We start from the raw sequence: 21,543 nt of genomic DNA, 5'->3' as shown, positions 1-21,543 counted from the left end.
AAATGTATTTAGTTACTTTACACCAGTGGGAAGGAGAGAGTAGGATGGAGTGAGGGGGGGAGGAGGGGGAGGGGGGGGGGGGGGACCCTAACCTTGACACACATTAGCTTCCTCCCGCCTGAATGCGTGCCGTGGCTTCCTGTTGGAGGGAGGAATGTCATTATGATGTCATTATGATCTGCATGCGCTTCAAAGCAAATTAAAACACTTGCGATGAAAACAACCAGCGAGATTAGCCGATTATTGTGTGAACACCATGAGACGATGAGACGATGGCATTTACATAATGGAGATGCACACGTTGTTGTTGTTGCCGGGTAGATGTCTTCTATCCTCTCTTCACCGTGTCCTCAGATTGGCCATCCTCCACTGTTTGACGCAAACTCTATTAATAGTAGGGTAATGTAGAGTAGTATTCAAGTATTATAGCAGTAAATGGTGCGTTTATATAGCGCCTTTATTGAACAGTAGAGTACTATTCAAGAATTAGCAGTTGTTTAGAGTAGTATTCAAGTATTAGCAGTGTAGTGTAGAATCGTGTACAATAGTATTCATCCATCCATCCATCCATCTTCAACCGCTTATCCGTAGTCGGGTCGCGGGGGGCAACAGCTCCACCAGAGTTTTCCAGACTTCCCTCTCCAGAGCAACATTAGTGACTTCCTCCTGGGGGATCCCGAGACGTTCCAAGGCCAGTGAGTCGGTGTGTTTCCTCCAACTGCGCCTTGGTCTGTCCCCCGGGGTCTCCTCCCAGTGGGACGTGCCTCGAGGACCTCCCTAGGGAGACGCCCGAGAGGCATCCTAACCAGATGCCCGAACCACCTAAGCTGGCTCCTTTCCAGGCGAAGGAGCAGCGGCTCTACTCCGAGTCTCTCCCGTGTGACTGAACTTCTCACCCTATCTCTAAAGGAGATGCTAGCCACCCGTCGGAGAAAACTAATTTCGGCCGCTTGTATTTGCGACCTTATATTATTTTGGTCATGACCCACACTTCATGACCATATATAGAGTAGGAACACTTCATGACCATAGGTGAGAGTAGGAACACTTCATGACCATAGGTGAGAGTAGGAACACTTCATGACCATAGGTGAGAGTAGGAACACTTCATGACCATAGGTGAGAGTAGAACACTTCATGACCATAGGTGAGAGTAGGAACACTTCATGACCATAGGTGAGAGTAGGAACACTTCATGACCATAGGTGAGAGTAGGAACACTTCATGACCATAGGTGAGAGTAGGAACACTTCATGACCATATAGGTGAGAGTAGGAACACTTCATGACCATAGGTGAGAGTAGGAACACTTCATGACCATAGGTGAGAGTAGGAACACTTCATGACCATAGGTGAGAGTAGGAACACTTCATGACCATAGGTGAGAGTAGGAACACTTCATGACCATAGGTGAGAGTAGGAACACTTCATGACCATAGGTGAGAGTAGGAACACTTCATGACCATAGGTGAGAGTAGGAACACTTCATGACCATAGGTGAGAGTAGGAACACTTCATGACCATAGGTGAGAGTAGGAACACTTCATGACCATAGGTGAGAGTAGGAACACTTCATGACCATAGGTGAGAGTAGGAACACTTCATGACCATAGGTGAGAGTAGGAACACTTCATGACCATAGGTGAGAGTAGGAACACTTCATGACCATAGGTGAGAGTAGGAACACTTCATGACCATAGGTGAGAGTAGGAACACTTCATGACCATAGGTGAGAGTAGGAACACTTCATGACCATAGGTGAGAGTAGGAACACTTCATGACCATAGGTGAGAGTAGGAACACTTCATGACCATAGGTGAGAGTAGGAACACTTCATGACCATATAGGTGAGAGTAGGAACACTTCATGACCATAGGTGAGAGTAGGAACACTTCATGACCATAGGTGAGAGTAGGAACACTTCATGACCATAGGTGAGAGTAGGAACACTTCATGACCATAGGTGAGAGTAGGAACACTTCATGACCATAGGTGAGAGTAGGAACACTTCATGACCATAGGTGAGAGTAGGAACACTTCATGACCATAGGTGAGAGTAGGAACACTTCATGACCATAGGTGAGAGTAGGAACACTTCATGACCATAGGTGAGAGTAGGAACACTTCATGACCATAGGTGAGAGTAGGAACACTTCATGACCATAGGTGAGAGTAGGAACACTTCATGACCATAGGTGAGAGTAGGAACACTTCATGACCATAGGTGAGAGTAGGAACACGTCATGACCATAGGTGAGAGTAGGAACACTTCATGACCATAGGTGAGAGTAGGAACACTTCATGACCATAGGTGAGAGTAGGAACACTTCATGACCATAGGTGAGAGTAGGAACACTTCATGACCATAGGTGAGAGTAGGAACACTTCATGACCATAGGTGAGAGTAGGAACACTTCATGACCATAGGTGAGAGTAGGAACACTTCATGACCATAGGTGAGAGTAGGAACACTTCATGACCATAGGTGAGAGTAGGAACACTTCATGACCATAGGTGAGAGTAGGAACACTTCATGACCATAGGTGAGAGTAGGAACACTTCATGACCATAGGTGAGAGTAGGAACACTTCATGACCATAGGTGAGAGTAGGAACACTTCATGACCATAGGTGAGAGTAGGAACACTTCATGACCATAGGTGAGAGTAGGAACACTTCATGACCATAGGTGAGAGTAGGAACACTTCATGCCCATAGGTGAGAGTAGGAACACTTCATGACCATAGGTGAGAGTAGGAACACTTCATGACCATAGGTGAGAGTAGGAACACTTCATGGCCATAGGTGAGAGTAGGAACACTTCATGACCATAGGTGAGAGTAGGAACACTTCATGCCCATAGGTGAGAGTAGGAACACTTCATGACCATAGGTGAGAGTAGGAACACTTCATGACCATAGGTGAGAGTAGGAACACTTCATGACCATAGGTGAGAGTAGGAACACTTCATGCCCATAGGTGAGAGTAGGAACACTTCATGACCATAGGTGAGAGTAGGAACACTTCATGACCATAGGTGAGAGTAGGAACACTTCATGACCATAGGTGAGAGTAGGAACACTTCATGACCATAGGTGAGAGTAGGAACACTTCATGACCATAGGTGAGAGTAGGAACACTTCATGACCATAGGTGAGAGTAGGAACACTTCATGACCATAGGTGAGAGTAGGAACACTTCATGACCATAGGTGAGAGTAGGAACACTTCATGACCATAGGTGAGAGTAGGAACACTTCATGACCATAGGTGAGAGTAGGAACACTTCATGACCATAGGTGAGAGTAGGAACACTTCATGACCATAGGTGAGAGTAGGAACACTTCATGACCATAGGTGAGAGTAGGAACACTTCATGACCATATAGGTGAGAGTAGGAACACTTCATGACCATAGGTGAGAGTAGGAACACTTCATGACCATAGGTGAGAGTAGGAACACTTCATGACCATAGGTGAGAGTAGGAACACTTCATGACCATATAGGTGAGAGTAGGAACACTTCATGACCATAGGTGAGAGTAGGAACACTTCATGACCATAGGTGAGAGTAGGAACACTTCATGACCATAGGTGAGAGTAGGAACACTTCATGACCATAGGTGAGAGTAGGAACACTTCATGACCATAGGTGAGAGTAGGAACACTTCATGACCATAGGTGAGAGTAGGAACACTTCATGACCATAGGTGAGAGTAGGAACACTTCATGACCATAGGTGAGAGTAGGAACACTTCATGACCATAGGTGAGAGTAGGAACACTTCATGACCATAGGTGAGAGTAGGAACACTTCATGACCATAGGTGAGAGTAGGAACACTTCATGACCATAGGTGAGAGTAGGAACACTTCATGACCATAGGTGAGAGTAGGAACACTTCATGACCATAGGTGAGAGTAGGAACACTTCATGACCATAGGTGAGAGTAGGAACACTTCATGACCATAGGTGAGAGTAGGAACACTTCATGACCATAGGTGAGAGTAGGAACACTTCATGACCATAGGTGAGAGTAGGAACACTTCATGACCATAGGTGAGAGTAGGAACACTTCATGACCATAGGTGAGAGTAGGAACACTTCATGACCATAGGTGAGAGTAGGAACACTTCATGACCATATAGGTGAGAGTAGGAACGAAGATTGGCTCGGTAGACAGAGAGCTTTGCCTTCTGGCTCAACTCTCTTTTCGTCACAACAGTGCGGTACAGCGACTAGTAGTAGTAGTAGTAGTAGTAATATTCCATTGCATCGAAGCCTTCCAATCAGCCTTGTCAATTATTCAGCCTCATCCTGTACGTCTACTTACCACTAGTTGGCAGCAGCTAATAATCACTGCAGGTACTTGACCTGTCATGTCAGGTTGACCTGTGTTGTTTGTTTGTAATTGTTCCCACTTCCCGGTGTGTGCATCACTGCACTAGCAGCGCTGAGAGTTGCGATTGCCTCATTGTATAGCCTATAGGACAGGAGCCTATCTCCTGTTTCTGTAGCGTGAGGCAGCTTTATGTACAAGTACACCCCCTGGACATGACGCTAGTATGTTGCAGGGACTTACCCCCAATCCAACCCTTGATGCTGAGTGTCAAGCAGGGAGGCACTGGGTCCCATTTTTAGAGTCTTTGGTATGACCCGGCCGGGGATTGAACCCCGACCTCCCAGACTCAGGGCGGACACTCTAACCACAAGGCCACTGAGCTGTTAACTCCCTGTTAATACCTTACAGTAATTTCAAGACAAAGTAAAATAATTGTTTATTCAAGCTGCTTTTGTGTATTTTTCTACTTGACTGTGCTGTATGCTATTCATGCTTTGAAGTCCGATAGGCGATAATACAAGCACACAGCATCGTGTGCATACTTAAATTAATAAATCAACAGTGCAGATTTGTACCGTTCTTTTTTTCATTCACTATACTAAATCAGAGTGTGGTTTTCACCCGAAAACCCCGGTGTCCCCTGGCTGTCACCTTGATCCTTTCCAAGTCCCATGCTTCAGAGACGAGGCCTGGAAACACGCCGTGCAGCGCTGACAGCCACACGGCTCCATTCACTCAGCGTGTAATCAATGTTCGAGGTCCATTTCAATCTATGTGAGGCTCATTAGCCCCCACGGACGTCCATGACAATGAGGAAAGACCCTGCGGGGGATGGGATGGGTGGGTGCGTACTGTATGTACCCCTCAGCCTCATCGCCCAACTGACATGGGCACTTAATCGATGTTGCGGTAGCAGCAGGTGTCTTCCCCCTCCCCCAACAACCCACTCACTCCTTGCCTCTCATTGGATGAAACATACGAGGGTACCAGTGAGTGACTGACAGCAACATGTGTGATTCGAGTGATGTGGCAGGCAGGGCGATACCTGTTGTGGCTGATATGATTATGAACATACATAGTGTGGTAGGACGTGTGTGAGCATTTAAGGGTATGTGCAGGTCTATTCAATGTGCCTCAAGTTATCTATATGCCTGTGGCATGTGGGAGGTCGCAGTGGCTCAGGGGTAGAGTGGCCGGTTGGGAACCGCAAGGTTGCCAGTTCGAACCCGGGCTCCCCCAGAGTTAGTGTCGAAGTGTCCTTGAGCAAGACACTGAACCCCTAATTGCTCCCGATGTGCAGGTTGGCGCCTTTCATGGTTTCATCTGTCATCGGTGTATGAATGTGTGTGTGAATGGGTGAATGTAATGCACAATCTATGTAAAGTGCCTTGGATGAAGGCGCTATATATAAATGCACCATTTACCATTTTATTCACCAGTACAGTATGTACAGTGAAATCTGTGTCAGTACATTTTTTTCTCATCCAGTGCGTGGTACTGCATGGGTGTGTGTGTGTGTTTGCATCAATCTGTGTCTATGTCAAGATGCACTCCTGCAGAGACAGAATGATTGAAAGTTTTGAAAGTTCCCGTTTATCACTTCTGCCCTCACTCCTCTCTGTCTCCTGGTGCGTGCGTGCGTGCGTGCGTGCGTGCGTGCGTGCGTGCGTGCGTGCGTGCGTGCGTGCGTGCGTGCGTGCGTGCGTGCGTGCGTGCGTGCGTGCGTGCCTCTGTAATAAGATGTAAATAGGACAGTGTTCAGATTTGGTAGCTGGCAGGTCTGATGTAAAATGTGAGAGGTGCTGGGCCCATCAGTCAGCCAGTGACAGGACCAGATGGTCTCCTGATGCCTGGGAAACTCCATTAGATCCCTGCTGAGCTCCACAGATAGATAGATAGGTCAACTAGTGGATGACAAGCTACTACTCTTCCCACACTCTTTTTGCTTTTGCATCTCTTGTCTCGGTTTTGATCTCTCGCTGTCATGGTTTCTTTTCTTCTTTCAGCTTTTGCACTAGTTTAGGCCCGATTTATGTTCCATTCTACAACGATACACTGTAACCTATAACCTCTCTAGAAGCTCGAGCATCAGTAGAGCTTGTACAGCTTCTGTTTTTGGCACTCTAAAATACACCACCACTCTCCACCACCATACAAAGTCTGGTATCTCTTTCTACGTCCTTTTACTGTCTCTCTATCCATCTTTCTTTTATCCTTCTGCAATTCTCTCTCTCTCTCTCTCTCTCTTTACCTTGTCTGTAACACCCTGCAGTATGTCTACACTGCATGTGTGCCCGCGGTGGGATAGACTCGGCATGTGGGCTGACCACAAACCCCGGCCTGTGTCAAGTGACCGGTCAAAATGGAGCCCGCTTGAAGCCAGGGGGCTCGGCACGCATGGCGTGATTGAAATGATTTTTCTTTGCCAACCACGCTGTCTCTGAGCCAATAAATGGAAGCCTCCAGACATGTCACGCTTCTTGAACTGTCGCCACAACTGTGCTGAGATCCTGTATAAACTCGTGCTGCTGGCGGTGTCGGACTGGGTGAAATACGCTGGGTGTTAGTGTTGGGTTGTAATGGAATCCTGCACACATTAGAACCTCTATCACTGCATAATGAAACACTGGAGTAACGTGCAACACTTAACAACAGGAATCATGTATATATTGGGATGGATTTGAGTCTAGAGAGCAGTCGTTCCCAAATCGTGTGCCAAGGCGCACCGGTGTGCTGTGAGACAAGTGCCTTGGGATTTTGTGACAAGTTGACAGCCACATCCCGTTGGAGTGCCTTGGGCCCTATATTTTTTGAAAACCACTGGTTCTCAACCCTTTCACCCCCCCCCCCCCCCCCCCCCCCCCCCAAAAAAAAAAAAACGAATCATGTTTGAACTGGTGTGGGGAGTATACTTTTACTTAAGTAAAAGTATCAATACTTTTGATTCCAAAAGTAGAAGGTATATATAGGCCTACTCGATATGTCCCGCATGTATAATTAAAATGTATAAAACAATCTTTTGAAAATGGCAGATCTACAAGCTCACAGTGTTGTTTTTGGCTAATTTTGCTACTTTTGTGTGACAGTTTAGTATGACGATGTCGTAGCCTCGTAGTTTAGTATGACGATGTCGTAGCCTAGGGCATTGATTTAGTATGGCGATGTCGTAGCCTCGTAGTTTAGTATGACGATGTCGTAGCCTAGGGCATTGATTGATTAGTATGACGATGTCGTAGCCTCGTAGGGCATTGATTGATTAGTATGACCATGTCGTAGCCTCGTAGGGCATTGATTTAGTATGACGATGTCGTAGCCTCGTAGGGCATTGATTGATTAAAAAAAAACAGCAGCGATATTGATCCGAGTACAGCGGAGAGAAACGGACGGAGGGAGAGAAGAGAGATGGATGGATGGTGGACGGAGGGAGAGAAGAGAGATGGATGGATGGTGCTGACCTGCTGATGCAGTTGTAGAAGCCATCGGTTAAGTCTCTGTTTGTGTGTTTGTGTGAGCGCTTGTGGTTGTGCTCATTAGTTTCACATGTCAGGTCCACCCTGTGTGGTTACGTCACATGTCAGGTCCACCCTGTGTGGTTACGTCACATGTCAGGTCCACCCTGTGTGGTTACGTCACATGTCAGGTCCACCCTGTGTGGTTACGTCACATGTCAGGTCCACCCTGTGTGGTTACGTCACATGTCAGGTCCACCCTGTGTGGTTACGTCACATGTCAGGTCCACCCTGTGTGGTTACGTCACATGTCAGGTCCACCCTGTGTGGTTACGTCACATGTCAGGTCCACCCTGTGTGGTTACGTCACATGTCAGGTCCACCCTGTGTGGTTACGTCACATGTCAGGTCCACCCTGTGTGGTTACGTCACATGTCAGGTCCACCCCGTGTGGTTACGTCACATGTCAGGTCCACCCCGTGTGGTTACGTCACATGTCAGGTCCACCCCGTGTGGTTACGTCACATGTCAGGTCCACCCTGTGTGGTTACGTCACATGTCAGGTCCACCCTGTGTGGTTACGTCACATGTCAGGTCCACCCTGTGTGGTTACGTCACATGTCAGGTCCACCCTGTGTGGTTACGTCACATTCTAAGATTTGCGTTCCATTTTTTGCTCCGTTCTTTATTGTCAGGTGAATAATAGCTTGTTATCGCCCAAAACTGAAAAAGCAAGAAAGTGGAGAAAAGAAACAAATAATTTGCTGGTTTGTTGGTTGTGTCAACAGAAGGCGTTCCTGACATTTGGTTTTCAAAGATACATTTTGACAAACGCAGAACAGTTAAAATATAACCCATTCCTGGAGATAGCAGTAATAGTAATAGCCTTGGTTGGGTGAATGTGATAATAATAATAATAATAGTAATAGCCTTGGTTGGGTGAATGTGATAATAATAATAATAATAATAGTAATAGCCTTGGTTGGGTGAATGTGATAATAATAATAATAATAATAGTAATAGCCTTGGTTGGGTGAATGTGAAAAGCAAGTAAGCAACTCATATTTATAAATAGTTCTGCTACAATAATGGCCCCGTATAGATAAATGCCTTTGTTTCCTGAATTTTGCTTAATTATTTATTTGTGCTTTATTTGGATTATTATTGGATTATTCCACTCTCTCTCTCTCTCACTCACGCACGCACGCACGCACGCACGCACGCACGCACGCACGCACGCACGCACGCACTCACTCACTCACGCACGCACGCACGCACGCACGCACGCACGCACGCACGCACGCACGCACGCACGCACGCACGCACGCACACACACACACAAACCCTTGTGCTTTGTGTCTGTGCTGGAGGCTGTAGAGGGGATTCTGCTGTGACGCCTCTGGAGATACAACCCCCCACTCATACACGAGGCAAAAAATAACCATACCTAGCAATAACATCAATATGACATTTTCATGACCAAAATGCAGAGTGTGTGCAGGTTGCTGCTTCCTTCCTTCCAGCCTCTATGGGGGGGGGGGAGGGATGCGGTCCCTGTGCTTCAGTGACAGGCAAGATCAATGTCACATCGTGAATGTCGCCCAAGATGCCATTTGGGCTCTAACGGCACACATAAAAGGGGCCCCTTGGCAGCCATACTGGCTGAAAGCCTCCTGCACATGCATGCGACTCCGCCGGTTTCCGCCTTTTGCTGAACCCGAGGGGAAATCACAGGTGTACGCACACATCTGCCGGAATAGGTAGGCGTCGCGCGGCGCGTAATGAAGCGGTGCATATGCGTGGTGGCATTCTCCCACGTCTGTCTGCGGAGCCGTGCTACAAAGCTACATCTGCTCCCTGGTGTCTTAACCCATTCTGACCTGAGATCAGATTCTAAAAATGTCTTCTACGTCCTGACAGTTTTCTGAAAAAGCTATGTTTCTATGTCAGTCGTTCTTCGATTTTTCAAAAATAGCAGACCTACAAGCTCGTAGCGCGCCACTCGGTGGCGCGCTACGAGCTTGTAGATCTGCTATTTTTCAATAGCTAAAGCATAACATAATGCTAACACCAAAAGGGGTTCCCGCCCAGAATGGGTTAAGGGCATGGCTTTGATAGAGATACCGTATAGATACGAGGCATTGTGTGCGACGGTAATAAGATAAAGCTATTGCTTTTGTGGCATTTTTTTCCATGTTTGTTTTGTGCATGTGTTGACATTTCTTTGTACTGTCTGATAGCCCTGTAAAGGTTGCCACTCACTCCGTAAACCCGCTCAGCAGATTTTAACCAAGCGTTGCCGCTCTGCAAGTCTGCCTCTGATCCAGAGACTGTGCCCCAGGGGAGGACGGGAAATGAAGTTGTGAATGTCGTTATAGGATTCATGAGTTATTTTGATTCTTTTTAATATTTTCTCGGTCAGTCATCTAACCTCTACTGAAAGCATGTATTGCACAAGCTTTGGTAACTGAAGATGGATTTGACACAATGCATTTGATATTTACACGCTGTGTGTGTTTGTGTTCTCAGGTCTTGTGAAGCTCGGAATCCATTGTGTCACGTGCCAGAAAGTTGCCATAAAGATCGTCAACAGAGAAAAACTCAGCGAGTCAGTTCTTATGAAGGTAAGAGTGTGTGTGTTTGTGTGTGTGTGTGTGTGTGTGTGTGTGTGCGTGCGTGTGTGCGTGCGTGTGCGCGTGCGTGCGTGCGCGTGCGCGCGCGCGTGCGATGTTTGATGTTAGATGTTACCATTCTGTAAAATATTGTTTAATTTAACTCTGAGAGAGTACACACATTTGTATACTCTCGCAGTACACAGTAACACTGACAATTTAGTGTAGTACTGTATTTACTTGCATGCAGTTACTATATCTGCATGTATGCAGTTACTATATCGCTACACCCCTAGTAATTAGTTACTTTACACGACTGACATTATAGATGAGTTAGTTGATTCATTCGTGGGAAGGCCTGCTAATGTCATCGACCTGATCTACTATCATCAAAGTAGGTGATGAAAGCTTCAGTAGAGAGGGATGTGGAGAAGGTGGACCAGTACTTCCTTGGGTTAGTTGGAGCCAGAGGGCTTTACTTAGCAGCGGATGAAGAGTGAATGAAAGTGGGAGAGGTCACTCGATCGGTCAGTTTTCCACCACTTCCTTTTGACCGCTCTAAGACTCTCTCAGCTCTGAGGCTTTTCAGATAACCAAGGAGTCGCGTCATCTTGGAGGAGAGAGGGCGGTGATGGGCAAAGACGGATGCAATGGTGGAGAGAAGGGAGGAGGTTGCAGGATCGGTTTAGAGGGAGAGAAAGAAATTAAGACGATGATAATATAATGGATTACATTCATATAGCACTTTATCTTGATACCCTTAACCCATTTTGGGCGGGAACCCTTTTTGGTGTTTTAAGCATTATGTTATGCTTTAGCTATTTGTAGGTATACTATGGTAGGTGTACTTGTACTTGTAGATCTGCTATTTTTGAAAAATCGTGAAAATGTGGCGCAAGTCTTTGCATATATATTCTTTCAGAGCGAACGTTTTAAACTCAAATCTTTGCTTCTGGGGGGTCCCTGGAACAACATATTTTCAGATGGGGGTCGGCGGCCAAATACATAATTTTTTGGGGTTCTCGACATGAAATATTGAGCACCACTGATACAGAAACATGAGGTATTTCAGAAAACTGTCAGGATTTAGAAGACATCTTTTTCAATTTCGACGTCAGGCCTAAATGGGTTAAGCGCTTCACAGTAAAGGGTGGAAACTGGCCTCCAACAGCACCAACAGGAAGAGGAGAGAGGATAACATGAGGGATAGGAAGGGAGGAGAGGAGAGAGGATAACATGAGGGATAGGAAGAGGAAGAGGAGAGAGGATAACATGAGGAAGAGGAGAGAGGATAACATGAGGAAGAGGAGAGAGGATAACATGAGGGATAGGAAGGGAGAAGAGGAGAGAGGATAACATGAGGGATAGGAAGAGGAAGAGGAGAGAGGATAACATGAGGAAGAGGAGAGAGGATAACATGAGGGATAGGAAGGGAGGAGGATAGAGGATAACATGAGGGATAGGAAGGGAGAAGAGGAGAGAGGATAACATGAGGGATAGGAAGAGGAAGAGGAGAGAGGATAACATGAGGAAGAGGAGAGAGGATAACATGAGGGATAGGAAGGGAGAAGAGGAGAGAGGATAACATGAGGGATAGGAAGAGGAGAGAGGATAACATGAGGGATAGGAAGGGAGAAGAGGAGAGAGGATAACATGAGGGATAGGAAGAGGAGAGAGGATAACATGAGGGATAGGAAGAGGAGAGAGGATAACATGAGGGATAGGAAGAGGAGAGAGGATAACATGAGGGATAGGAAGGGAGAAGAGGATAACACGAGGAAGAGGATAGAGGATAACATGAGGGATAGGGCACCTCGGGCACCTCAGTGTGTGGGTAATTAGCTGTGTGCGTGTGTGTGTGTGCGTGTGTGTGTGTGTGTGTGTGTGTGTGTGTGTGTGTGTGTGTGTGTGTGTGTGTGTGTGTGTGTGTGTGTGTGTGTGTGTGTGTGTGTGTGTGTGTGTGTGTGTGTGTGTGTGTGTGTGTGTGTGTGTGTGTGTGTGTGTGCACTCTGATTTGGCAGAGTCAGGTGAACAGACCATTAGTCGGTGATTACAGAGTGGCAGCCACTGCTTTCTGCTGATGTTGTTTCTCTCACCCTAATGAGAGCTGTGGTGGGGGGAGGGGGGGAGCATCACAGATAGGGATGTCCCAATACACTTTTTTTTCGTTCCTGATCCGATCCCGATACCACCATTTCGGTGTTAGCCGATACCGATACCGAATACCGATACCAGAGAATAATATTTAGAATAATATATATTTTTTAAATTACTTATTGTATTGTTAATAGCAGACTCCTCACTCAAATGTACACTTGCAGTTTGGGCATCTCCAAAGCAAACTCCACATGCCCCAACATTTTATTTACCTGCCATAGTGTCAACCCCTTCCTTACCCCTGTATGGGATCGGTGGTTAGACTGGCATATTCGCCATATGACCCGATATGACCAAAAAGGGCCGATACGATACTTTTTCCGATACCGATACAGTATTGGGACATCTCTAATCACAAACAAACTGTAAGTGCAAGTGTGTTGTTAAACAAAACACACGTTGTAGCTGCAGAATCCAGTTGAATCCAGTTGAATCCAGCTGAATCCAGTTGAATCCAGTTGAATCCAGCTGAATCCAGTTGAATCCAGCTGAATCCAGTTGAATCCAGCTGAATCCAGTTGAATCCAGCTGAATCCAGTTGAATCCAGCTGAATCCAGTTGAATCCAGTTGAATCCAGCTGAATCCAGCTGCATCCAGTTGAATCCGGTTGAATCCAGCTGAATCCAGCTGAATCCGGTTGAATCCGGCTGAATCCGGTTGAATCCGGTTGAATCCAGCTGAATCCAGCTGAATCCAGTTGAATCCAGCTGAATCCAGCTGAATCCAGCTGAATCCAGTTGAATCCAGCTGAATCCGGTTGAATCCAGCTGAATCCGGTTGAATCCAGCTGAATCCAGCTGAATCCGGTTGAATCCAGCTGAATCCAGCTGAATCCAGTTGAATCCAGCTGAATCCAGCTGAATCCAGCTGAATCCAGTTGAATCCAGTTGAATCCAGTTGCTCAACTTGGATTGTAGCTCTGTAGATTTTTCTACAAACTGCTACAGTTATAAGCTACAGACTTTTATATCAATCTTTTTATTGGGTTCTTTACATTTTTTCCCCCTCCCATGTGGGGGTCCTTGTTCATTCATGTCAACATAACATTTGTGTACATTTGTAATACATAGATATTAGACACCCCTCATTTCCCACCCGTCCACCCACTATACCCACCCACTCTTCCTCCGATGCAGAGACAATACTAGAGAAAGAGAGAAAATGACCACCTGTGTGTGTCACCGCAGCCAGCGGTTTACACACGACGCACGCACAATGCATAGGCCTATGCGTTCACCATTCCCTAGTTCAAATATCACTCATCTCTGGGGACTTTTACATGGTCCACAAAGGGCGTCCATGTTTGCTGGAAAGCTATCATGTAACCATTAAGGGAGAATGTAATCTTTTCAAGCGTAAGGTAGAATAGTACGTCCTTTATCCATCCGTTAATGTGTGGGTGGAGAAACCTTGTTTCCATTTGAGGAGTATAAGACGTCTGGCTAAAAGAGAAGTAAAGGCTGTAGCTTTGTCTCTGCCAGTGTGAGCTCGGCACCATCCGTATATATCTGTTCAACTTTAACCCAGCACAGTATGAGCAGAGTGCAGTATGAGCTCCCTTAATATCCCTTAATACTCCTTAAATCTTCCCAGCAGGAGGGCAGACGGCAAACGCCAAACCAGTGAGCCTCAGATACTACTATATATCAGATAATATATCCTACTCATGTGTCGAGCACTAGTCGACGGCGGCACGCGGGTTGAAATGAACCTATTTCCTCCTCCAGTGTCACTTCAGTCTACAGTACAGTACAGTATGTCTTCATTGTGTTCGGAGGTACCAGCTGTTACATCCAATGTGTCTGGGAGGGGGGGGGGGGGGGGGGATGCTGTGGCCCTGTTGTCATGGTAACAGGGAGTGCTTGGATTTATTTTATTTATTTTTTGGGAAAGGGGGGGGATTCATTCAAACGTCCTCCTCAGTGTGAGCTGAGCTTTTTGGCTGTGCTGCTGCTTTTCACACCACGGCACAAATCCACAGGACAGACTGACAGACAGGACAGATCCACAGGACAGACTGACAGATAGGACAGATCCACAGGACAGACTGACAGATAGGACAGATCCACAGGACAGACTGACAGATAGGACAGATCCACAGGACAGACTGCATGTCCACAGGACAGACTGCATGGCGATAAGACAAGCATGTCCACAGGACAGACTGCATGGTGATAAGACAAGCATGTTTAAAACCTGATCCACAGGACAGACTGCATGGCGATAAGACAAGCATGTCCACAGGACAGACTGCATGGTGATAAGACAAGCATGTCCACAGGACAGACTGCATGGCGATAAGACAAGCATGTCCACAGGACAGACTGCATGGTGATAAGACAAGCATGTTTAAAACCTGATCCACAGGACAGACTGCATGGTGATAAGACAAGCATGTTTAAAACCTGATCCACAGGACAGACTGCATGGTGATAAGACAAGCATGTTTAAAACCTGATCCACAGGACAGACTGCATGGTGATAAGACAAGCATGTTTAAAACCTGATCCACAGGACAGACTGCATGGCGATAAGACAAGCATGTCCACAGGACAGACTGCATGGCGATAAGACAAGCATGTCCACAGGACAGACTGCATGGCGATAAGACAAGCATGTCCACAGGACAGACTGCATGGTGATAAGACAAGCATGTCCACAGGACAGACTGACAGACAGGACAGATCCACAGGACAGACTGCATGGCGATAAGACAAGCATGTCCACAGGACAGACTGCATGGGGATAAGACAAGCATGTCCACAGGACAGACTGCATGGTGATAAGACAAGCATGTTTAAAACCTGATCCACAGGACAGACTGCATGGTGATAAGACAAGCATGTTTAAAACCTGATCCACAGGACGGGAACCCCTTTTGGTGTTTTAAGCGTTATGTTATACTTTAGCTATTGAAAAATAGCAGATCTACAAGCTCATAGCGCGGCACCGAGTGCCGCGCTATGAGCTTGTAGGTCTGCTATTTTTGAAAAATCGTGAAAATGTGGCGCAAATCTTTGAATATATATTCTTCCAGAGCGAACGTTTTTAACTCAAATCTTTGCTTCTGGGAGGTCCCTTGAACAACATATTTTCAGATGGGGGGTCGGCGGCCAATTACATATATTTTTGGGAGTCCTTGACATGAAATAGTTTGAGAACGACTGACAGAAACATAGAAAAACTGTCAGGATTTAGAAGGCATTTTGTAGAATCGAACTTAGTTCTAAATGGGTTAAAACCTGCCGTTCTGCTTTGCTTCTGTTCTCGGCGCCTCCCGTTTTTTTTTTTTTTTGTGCAATGGGGTTCTCTGTTGTTTGATGTCACGGTAGTTATTTTTTTCCCTCCTCTCTGTTCTGATTCTTTTTTCTTTTTTTCAGAGGGGCTTTTTAACCCCAGTCCTTTTGACTTGCCGTAGAGCTTTTGAGGTTTCTGGCGTCCGTGGGTTCAGTTGTAGGCCTATAGGTCCTCTTGGCGTCCGTGGGTTCAGTTGTAGGCCTATAGGTCCTCTTGGCGTCCGTGGGTTCAGTTGTAGGCCTATAGGTCCTCTTGGCGTCCGTGGGTTCAGTTGTAGGCCTATAGGTCCTCTTGGCGTCCGTGGGTTCAGTTGTAGGCCTATAGGTCCTCTTGGCGTCCGTGGGTTCAGTTGTAGGCCTATAGGTCCTCTTGGCTTCTCTCTCTCCAGTCGGTCCAGTTGTAGGCCTATAGGTCCTCTTGGCTTCTCTCTCTCCAGTCGGTCCAGTTGTAGGCCTATAGGTCCTCTTGGCGTCCGTCGGTCCAGTTGTAGGCCTATAGGTCCTCTTGGCTTCTCTCTCTCCAGTCGGTCCAGTTGTAGGCCTATAGGTCCTCTTGGCTTCTCTCTCTCCAGTCGGTCCAGTTGTAGGCCTATAGGTCCTCTTGGCTTCTCTCTCTCCAGTCGGTCCAGTTGTAGGCCTATAGGTCCTCTTGGCTTCTCTCTCTCCAGTCGGTCCAGTTGTAGGCCTATAGGTCCTCTTGGCTTCTCTCTCTCCAGTCGGTCCAGTTGTAGGCCTATAGGTCCTCTTGGCTTCTCTCTCTCCAGTCGGTCCAGTTGTAGGCCTATAGGTCCTCTTGGCGTCCGTCGGTCCAGTTGTAGGCCTATAGGTCCTCTTGGCTTCTCTCTCTCCAGTCGGTCCAGTTGTAGGCCTATAGGTCCTCTTGGCTTCTCTCTCTCCAGTCGGTCCAGTTGTAGGCCTATAGGTCCTCTTGGCTTCTCTCTCTCCAGTCGGTCCAGTTGTAGGCCTATAGGTCCTCTTGGCTTCTCTCTCTCCAGTCGGTCCAGTTGTAGGCCTATAGGTCCTCTTGGCTTCTCTCTCTCCAGTCGGTCCAGTTGTAGGCCTATAGGTCCTCTTGGCGTCCGTCGGTCCAGTTGTAGGCCTATAGGTCCTCTTGGCTTCTCTCTCTCCAGTCGGTCCAGTTGTAGGCCTATAGGTCCTCTTGGCTTCTCTCTCTCCAGTCGGTCCAGTTGTAGGCCTATAGGTCCTCTTGGCTTCTCTCTCTCCAGTCGGTCCAGTTGTAGGCCTATAGGTCCTCTTGGCTTCTCTCTCTCCAGTCGGTCCAGTTGTAGGCCTATAGGTCCTCTTGGCGTCCGTCGGTCCAGTTGTAGGCCTATAGGTCCTCTTGGCTTCTCTCTCTCCAGTCGGTCCAGTTGTAGGCCTATAGGTCCTCTTGGCGTCCGTCGGTCCAGTTGTAGGCCTATAGGTCCTCTTGGCGTCCGTCGGTCCAGTTGTAGGCCTATAGGTCCTCTTGGCTTCTCTCTCTCCAGTCGGTCCAGTTGTAGGCCTATAGGTCCTCTTGGCTTCTCTCTCTCCAGTCGGTCCAGTTGTAGGCCTATAGGTCCTCTTGGCTTCTCTCTCTCCAGTCGGTCCAGTTGTAGGCCTATAGGTCCTCTTGGCTTCTCTCTCTCCAGTCGGTCCAGTTGTAGGCCTATAGGTCCTCTTGGCTTCTCTCTCTCCAGTCGGTCCAGTTGTAGGCCTATAGGTCCTCTTGGCTTCTCTCTCTCCAGTCGGTCCAGTTGTAGGCCTATAGGTCCTCTTGGCGTCCGTCGGTCCAGTTGTAGGCCTATAGGTCCTCTTGGCTTCTCTCTCTCCAGTCGGTCCAGTTGTAGGCCTATAGGTCCTCTTGGCGTCCGTCGGTCCAGTTGTAGGCCTATAGGTCCTCTTGGCGTCCGTCGGTCCAGTTGTAGGCCTATAGGTCCTCTTGGCTTCTCTCTCTCCAGTCGGTCCAGTTGTAGGCCTATAGGTCCTCTTGGCTTCTCTCTCTCCAGTCGGTCCAGTTGTAGGCCTATAGGTCCTCTTGGCTTCTCTCTCTCCAGTCGGTCCAGTTGTAGGCCTATAGGTCCTCTTGGCTTCTCTCTCTCCAGTCGGTCCAGTTGTAGGCCTATAGGTCCTCTTGGCTTCTCTCTCTCCAGTCGGTCCAGTTGTAGGCCTATAGGTCCTCTTGGCTTCTCTCTCTCCAGTCGGTCCAGTTGTAGGCCTATAGGTCCTCTTGGCTTCTCTCTCTCCAGTCGGTTCAGTTGTAGGCCTATAGGTCCTCTTGGCGTCCGTGGGTTCAGTTGTAGGCTTATAGGTCCTCTTGGCGTCCGTGGGTTCAGTTGTAGGCCTATAGGTCCTCTTGGCGTCCGTGGGTTCAGTTGTAGGCCTATAGGTCCTCTTGGCGTCCGTCGGTCCAGTTGTAGGCCTATAGGTCCTCTTGGCTTCTCTCTCTCCAGTCGGTCCAGTTGTAGGCCTATAGGTCCTCTTGGCTTCTCTCTCTCCAGTCGGTCCAGTTGTAGGCCTATAGGTCCTCTTGGCTTCTCTCTCTCCAGTCGGTCCAGTTGTAGGCCTATAGGTCCTCTTGGCTTCTCTCTCTCCAGTCGGTCCAGTTGTAGGCCTATAGGTCCTCTTGGCTTCTCTCTCTCCAGTCGGTCCAGTTGTAGGCCTATAGGTCCTCTTGGCTTCTCTCTCTCCAGTCGGTCCAGTTGTAGGCCTATAGGTCCTCTTGGCTTCTCTCTCTCCAGTCGGTCCAGTTGTAGGCCTATAGGTCCTCTTGGCTTCTCTCTCTCCAGTCGGTCCAGTTGTAGGCCTATAGGTCCTCTTGGCTTCTCTCTCTCCAGTCGGTCCAGTTGTAGGCCTATAGGTCCTCTTGGCTTCTCTCTCTCCAGTCGGTCCAGTTGTAGGCCTATAGGTCCTCTTGGCTTCTCTCTCTCCAGTCGGTCCAGTTGTAGGCCTATAGGTCCTCTTGGCTTCTCTCTCTCCAGTCGGTCCAGTTGTAGGCCTATAGGTCCTCTTGGCTTCTCTCTCTCCAGTCGGTCCAGTTGTAGGCCTATAGGTCCTCTTGGCTTCTCTCTCTCCAGTCGGTCCAGTTGTAGGCCTATAGGTCCTCTTGGCTTCTCTCTCTCCAGTCGGTCCAGTTGTAGGCCTATAGGTCCTCTTGGCTTCTCTCTCTCCAGTCGGTCCAGTTGTAGGCCTATAGGTCCTCTTGGCGTCCGTCGGTCCAGTTGTAGGCCTATAGGTCCTCTTGGCTTCTCTCTCTCCAGTCGGTCCAGTTGTAGGCCTATAGGTCCTCTTGGCTTCTCTCTCTCCAGTCGGTCCAGTTGTAGGCCTATAGGTCCTCTTGGCTTCTCTCTCTCCAGTCGGTCCAGTTGTAGGCCTATAGGTCCTCTTGGCTTCTCTCTCTCCAGTCGGTCCAGTTGTAGGCCTATAGGTCCTCTTGGCTTCTCTCTCTCCAGTCGGTCCAGTTGTAGGCCTATAGGTCCTCTTGGCTTCTCTCTCTCCAGTCGGTCCAGTTGTAGGCCTATAGGTCCTCTTGGCTTCTCTCTCTCCAGTCGGTTCAGTTGTAGGCCTATAGGTCCTCTTGGCGTCCGTGGGTTCAGTTGTAGGCTTATAGGTCCTCTTGGCGTCCGTGGGTTCAGTTGTAGGCCTATAGGTCCTCTTGGCGTCCGTGGGTTCAGTTGTAGGCCTATAGGTCCTCTTGGCGTCCGTCGGTCCAGTTGTAGGCCTATAGGTCCTCTTGGCTTCTCTCTCTCCAGTCGGTCCAGTTGTAGGCCTATAGGTCCTCTTGGCTTCTCTCTCTCCAGTCGGTCCAGTTGTAGGCCTATAGGTCCTCTTGGCTTCTCTCTCTCCAGTCGGTCCAGTTGTAGGCCTATAGGTCCTCTTGGCTTCTCTCTCTCCAGTCGGTCCAGTTGTAGGCCTATAGGTCCTCTTGGCTTCTCTCTCTCCAGTCGGTCCAGTTGTAGGCCTATAGGTCCTCTTGGCTTCTCTCTCTCCAGTCGGTCCAGTTGTAGGCCTATAGGTCCTCTTGGCTTCTCTCTCTCCAGTCGGTCCAGTTGTAGGCCTATAGGTCCTCTTGGCTTCTCTCTCTCCAGTCGGTCCAGTTGTAGGCCTATAGGTCCTCTTGGCTTCTCTCTCTCCAGTCGGTCCAGTTGTAGGCCTATAGGTCCTCTTGGCTTCTCTCTCTCCAGTCGGTCCAGTTGTAGGCCTATAGGTCCTCTTGGCGTCCGTCGGTCCAGTTGTAGGCCTATAGGTCCTCTTGGCTTCTCTCTCTCCAGTCGGTCCAGTTGTAGGCCTATAGGTCCTCTTGGCTTCTCTCTCTCCAGTCGGTCCAGTTGTAGGCCTATAGGTCCTCTTGGCTTCTCTCTCTCCAGTCGGTCCAGTTGTAGGCCTATAGGTCCTCTTGGCTTCTCTCTCTCCAGTCGGTCCAGTTGTAGGCCTATAGGTCCTCTTGGCTTCTCTCTCTCCAGTCGGTCCAGTTGTAGGCCTATAGGTCCTCTTGGCTTCTCTCTCTCCAGTCGGTCCAGTTGTAGGCCTATAGGTCCTCTTGGCTTCTCTCTCTCCAGTCGGTTCAGTTGTAGGCCTATAGGTCCTCTTGGCGTCCGTGGGTTCAGTTGTAGGCTTATAGGTCCTCTTGGCGTCCGTGGGTTCAGTTGTAGGCCTATAGGTCCTCTTGGCGTCCGTGGGTTCAGTTGTAGGCCTATAGGTCCTCTTGGCGTCCGTCGGTCCAGTTGTAGGCCTATAGGTCCTCTTGGCTTCTCTCTCTCCAGTCGGTCCAGTTGTAGGCCTATAGGTCCTCTTGGCTTCTCTCTCTCCAGTCGGTCCAGTTGTAGGCCTATAGGTCCTCTTGGCTTCTCTCTCTCCAGTCGGTCCAGTTGTAGGCCTATAGGTCCTCTTGGCTTCTCTCTCTCCAGTCGGTTCAGTTGTAGGCCTATAGGTCCTCTTGGCTTCTCTCTCTCCAGTCGGTCCAGTTGTAGGCCTATAGGTCCTCTTGGCTTCTCTCTCTCCAGTCGGTCCAGTTGTAGGCCTATAGGTCCTCTTGGCTTCTCTCTCTCCAGTCGGTCCAGTTGTAGGCCTATAGGTCCTCTTGGCTTCTCTCTCTCCAGTCGGTCCAGTTGTAGGCCTATAGGTCCTCTTGGCTTCTCTCTCTCCAGTCGGTCCAGTTGTAGGCCTATAGGTCCTCTTGGCTTCTCTCTCTCCAGTCGGTCCAGTTGTAGGCCTATAGGTCCTCTTGGCTTCTCTCTCTCCAGTCGGTCCAGTTGTAGGCCTATAGGTCCTCTTGGCTTCTCTCTCTCCAGTCGGTCCAGTTGTAGGCCTATAGGTCCTCTTGGCTTCTCTCTCTCCAGTCGGTCCAGTTGTAGGCCTATAGGTCCTCTTGGCTTCTCTCTCTCCAGTCGGTCCAGTTGTAGGCCTATAGGTCCTCTTGGCGTCCGTCGGTCCAGTTGTAGGCCTATAGGTCCTCTTGGCTTCTCTCTCTCCAGTCGGTCCAGTTGTAGGCCTATAGGTCCTCTTGGCTTCTCTCTCTCCAGCTGTTCGTCATGTGCTCGTCAGCCACCGTGGTTCGCTTTGAATGTCATTAAAATGATATCATGCTATTTTTCACCACATACAGTAAAGGGTCTTGTGCGGTGTGTGTGTGTGTGTGTGTGTGTGTATGCGTGTGCACGTGTGCGCGCATGCACGTGTGTGTGTTTGCGTATACCGTATATCTTCTGTTG

The 21,543-nt window shown here is 48.4% G+C and overlaps 1 protein-coding gene across 4 annotated transcripts in view; it reads left to right on the top strand.

Annotated features, from left to right (window-relative positions):
• The window catches only part of brsk2b (BR serine/threonine kinase 2b), a 141,518-nt gene that overhangs the window by 49,064 nt on the left and 70,911 nt on the right, over window positions 1–21,543 (top strand). For all 4 annotated transcript variants that reach the window (XM_079497559.1, XM_079497560.1, XM_079497558.1 and 1 more), the window contains exon 2: window positions 10,317–10,411. In XM_079497559.1, coding sequence (XP_079353685.1) covers window positions 10,317–10,411 — 95 coding nt within the window. The remainder of the gene's footprint in view (window positions 1–10,316; window positions 10,412–21,543) is intronic.

Source organism: Electrona antarctica (genome assembly GCF_951216825.1).
Source record: "Electrona antarctica genome assembly, chromosome: 3".
In the NCBI taxonomy this organism is placed as follows: Eukaryota; Metazoa; Chordata; class Actinopteri; order Myctophiformes; family Myctophidae; genus Electrona; species Electrona antarctica.
The sequence above is the reverse complement of the archived record's forward strand: the minus strand, read 5'-3'. Positions and strand labels throughout refer to the sequence as shown.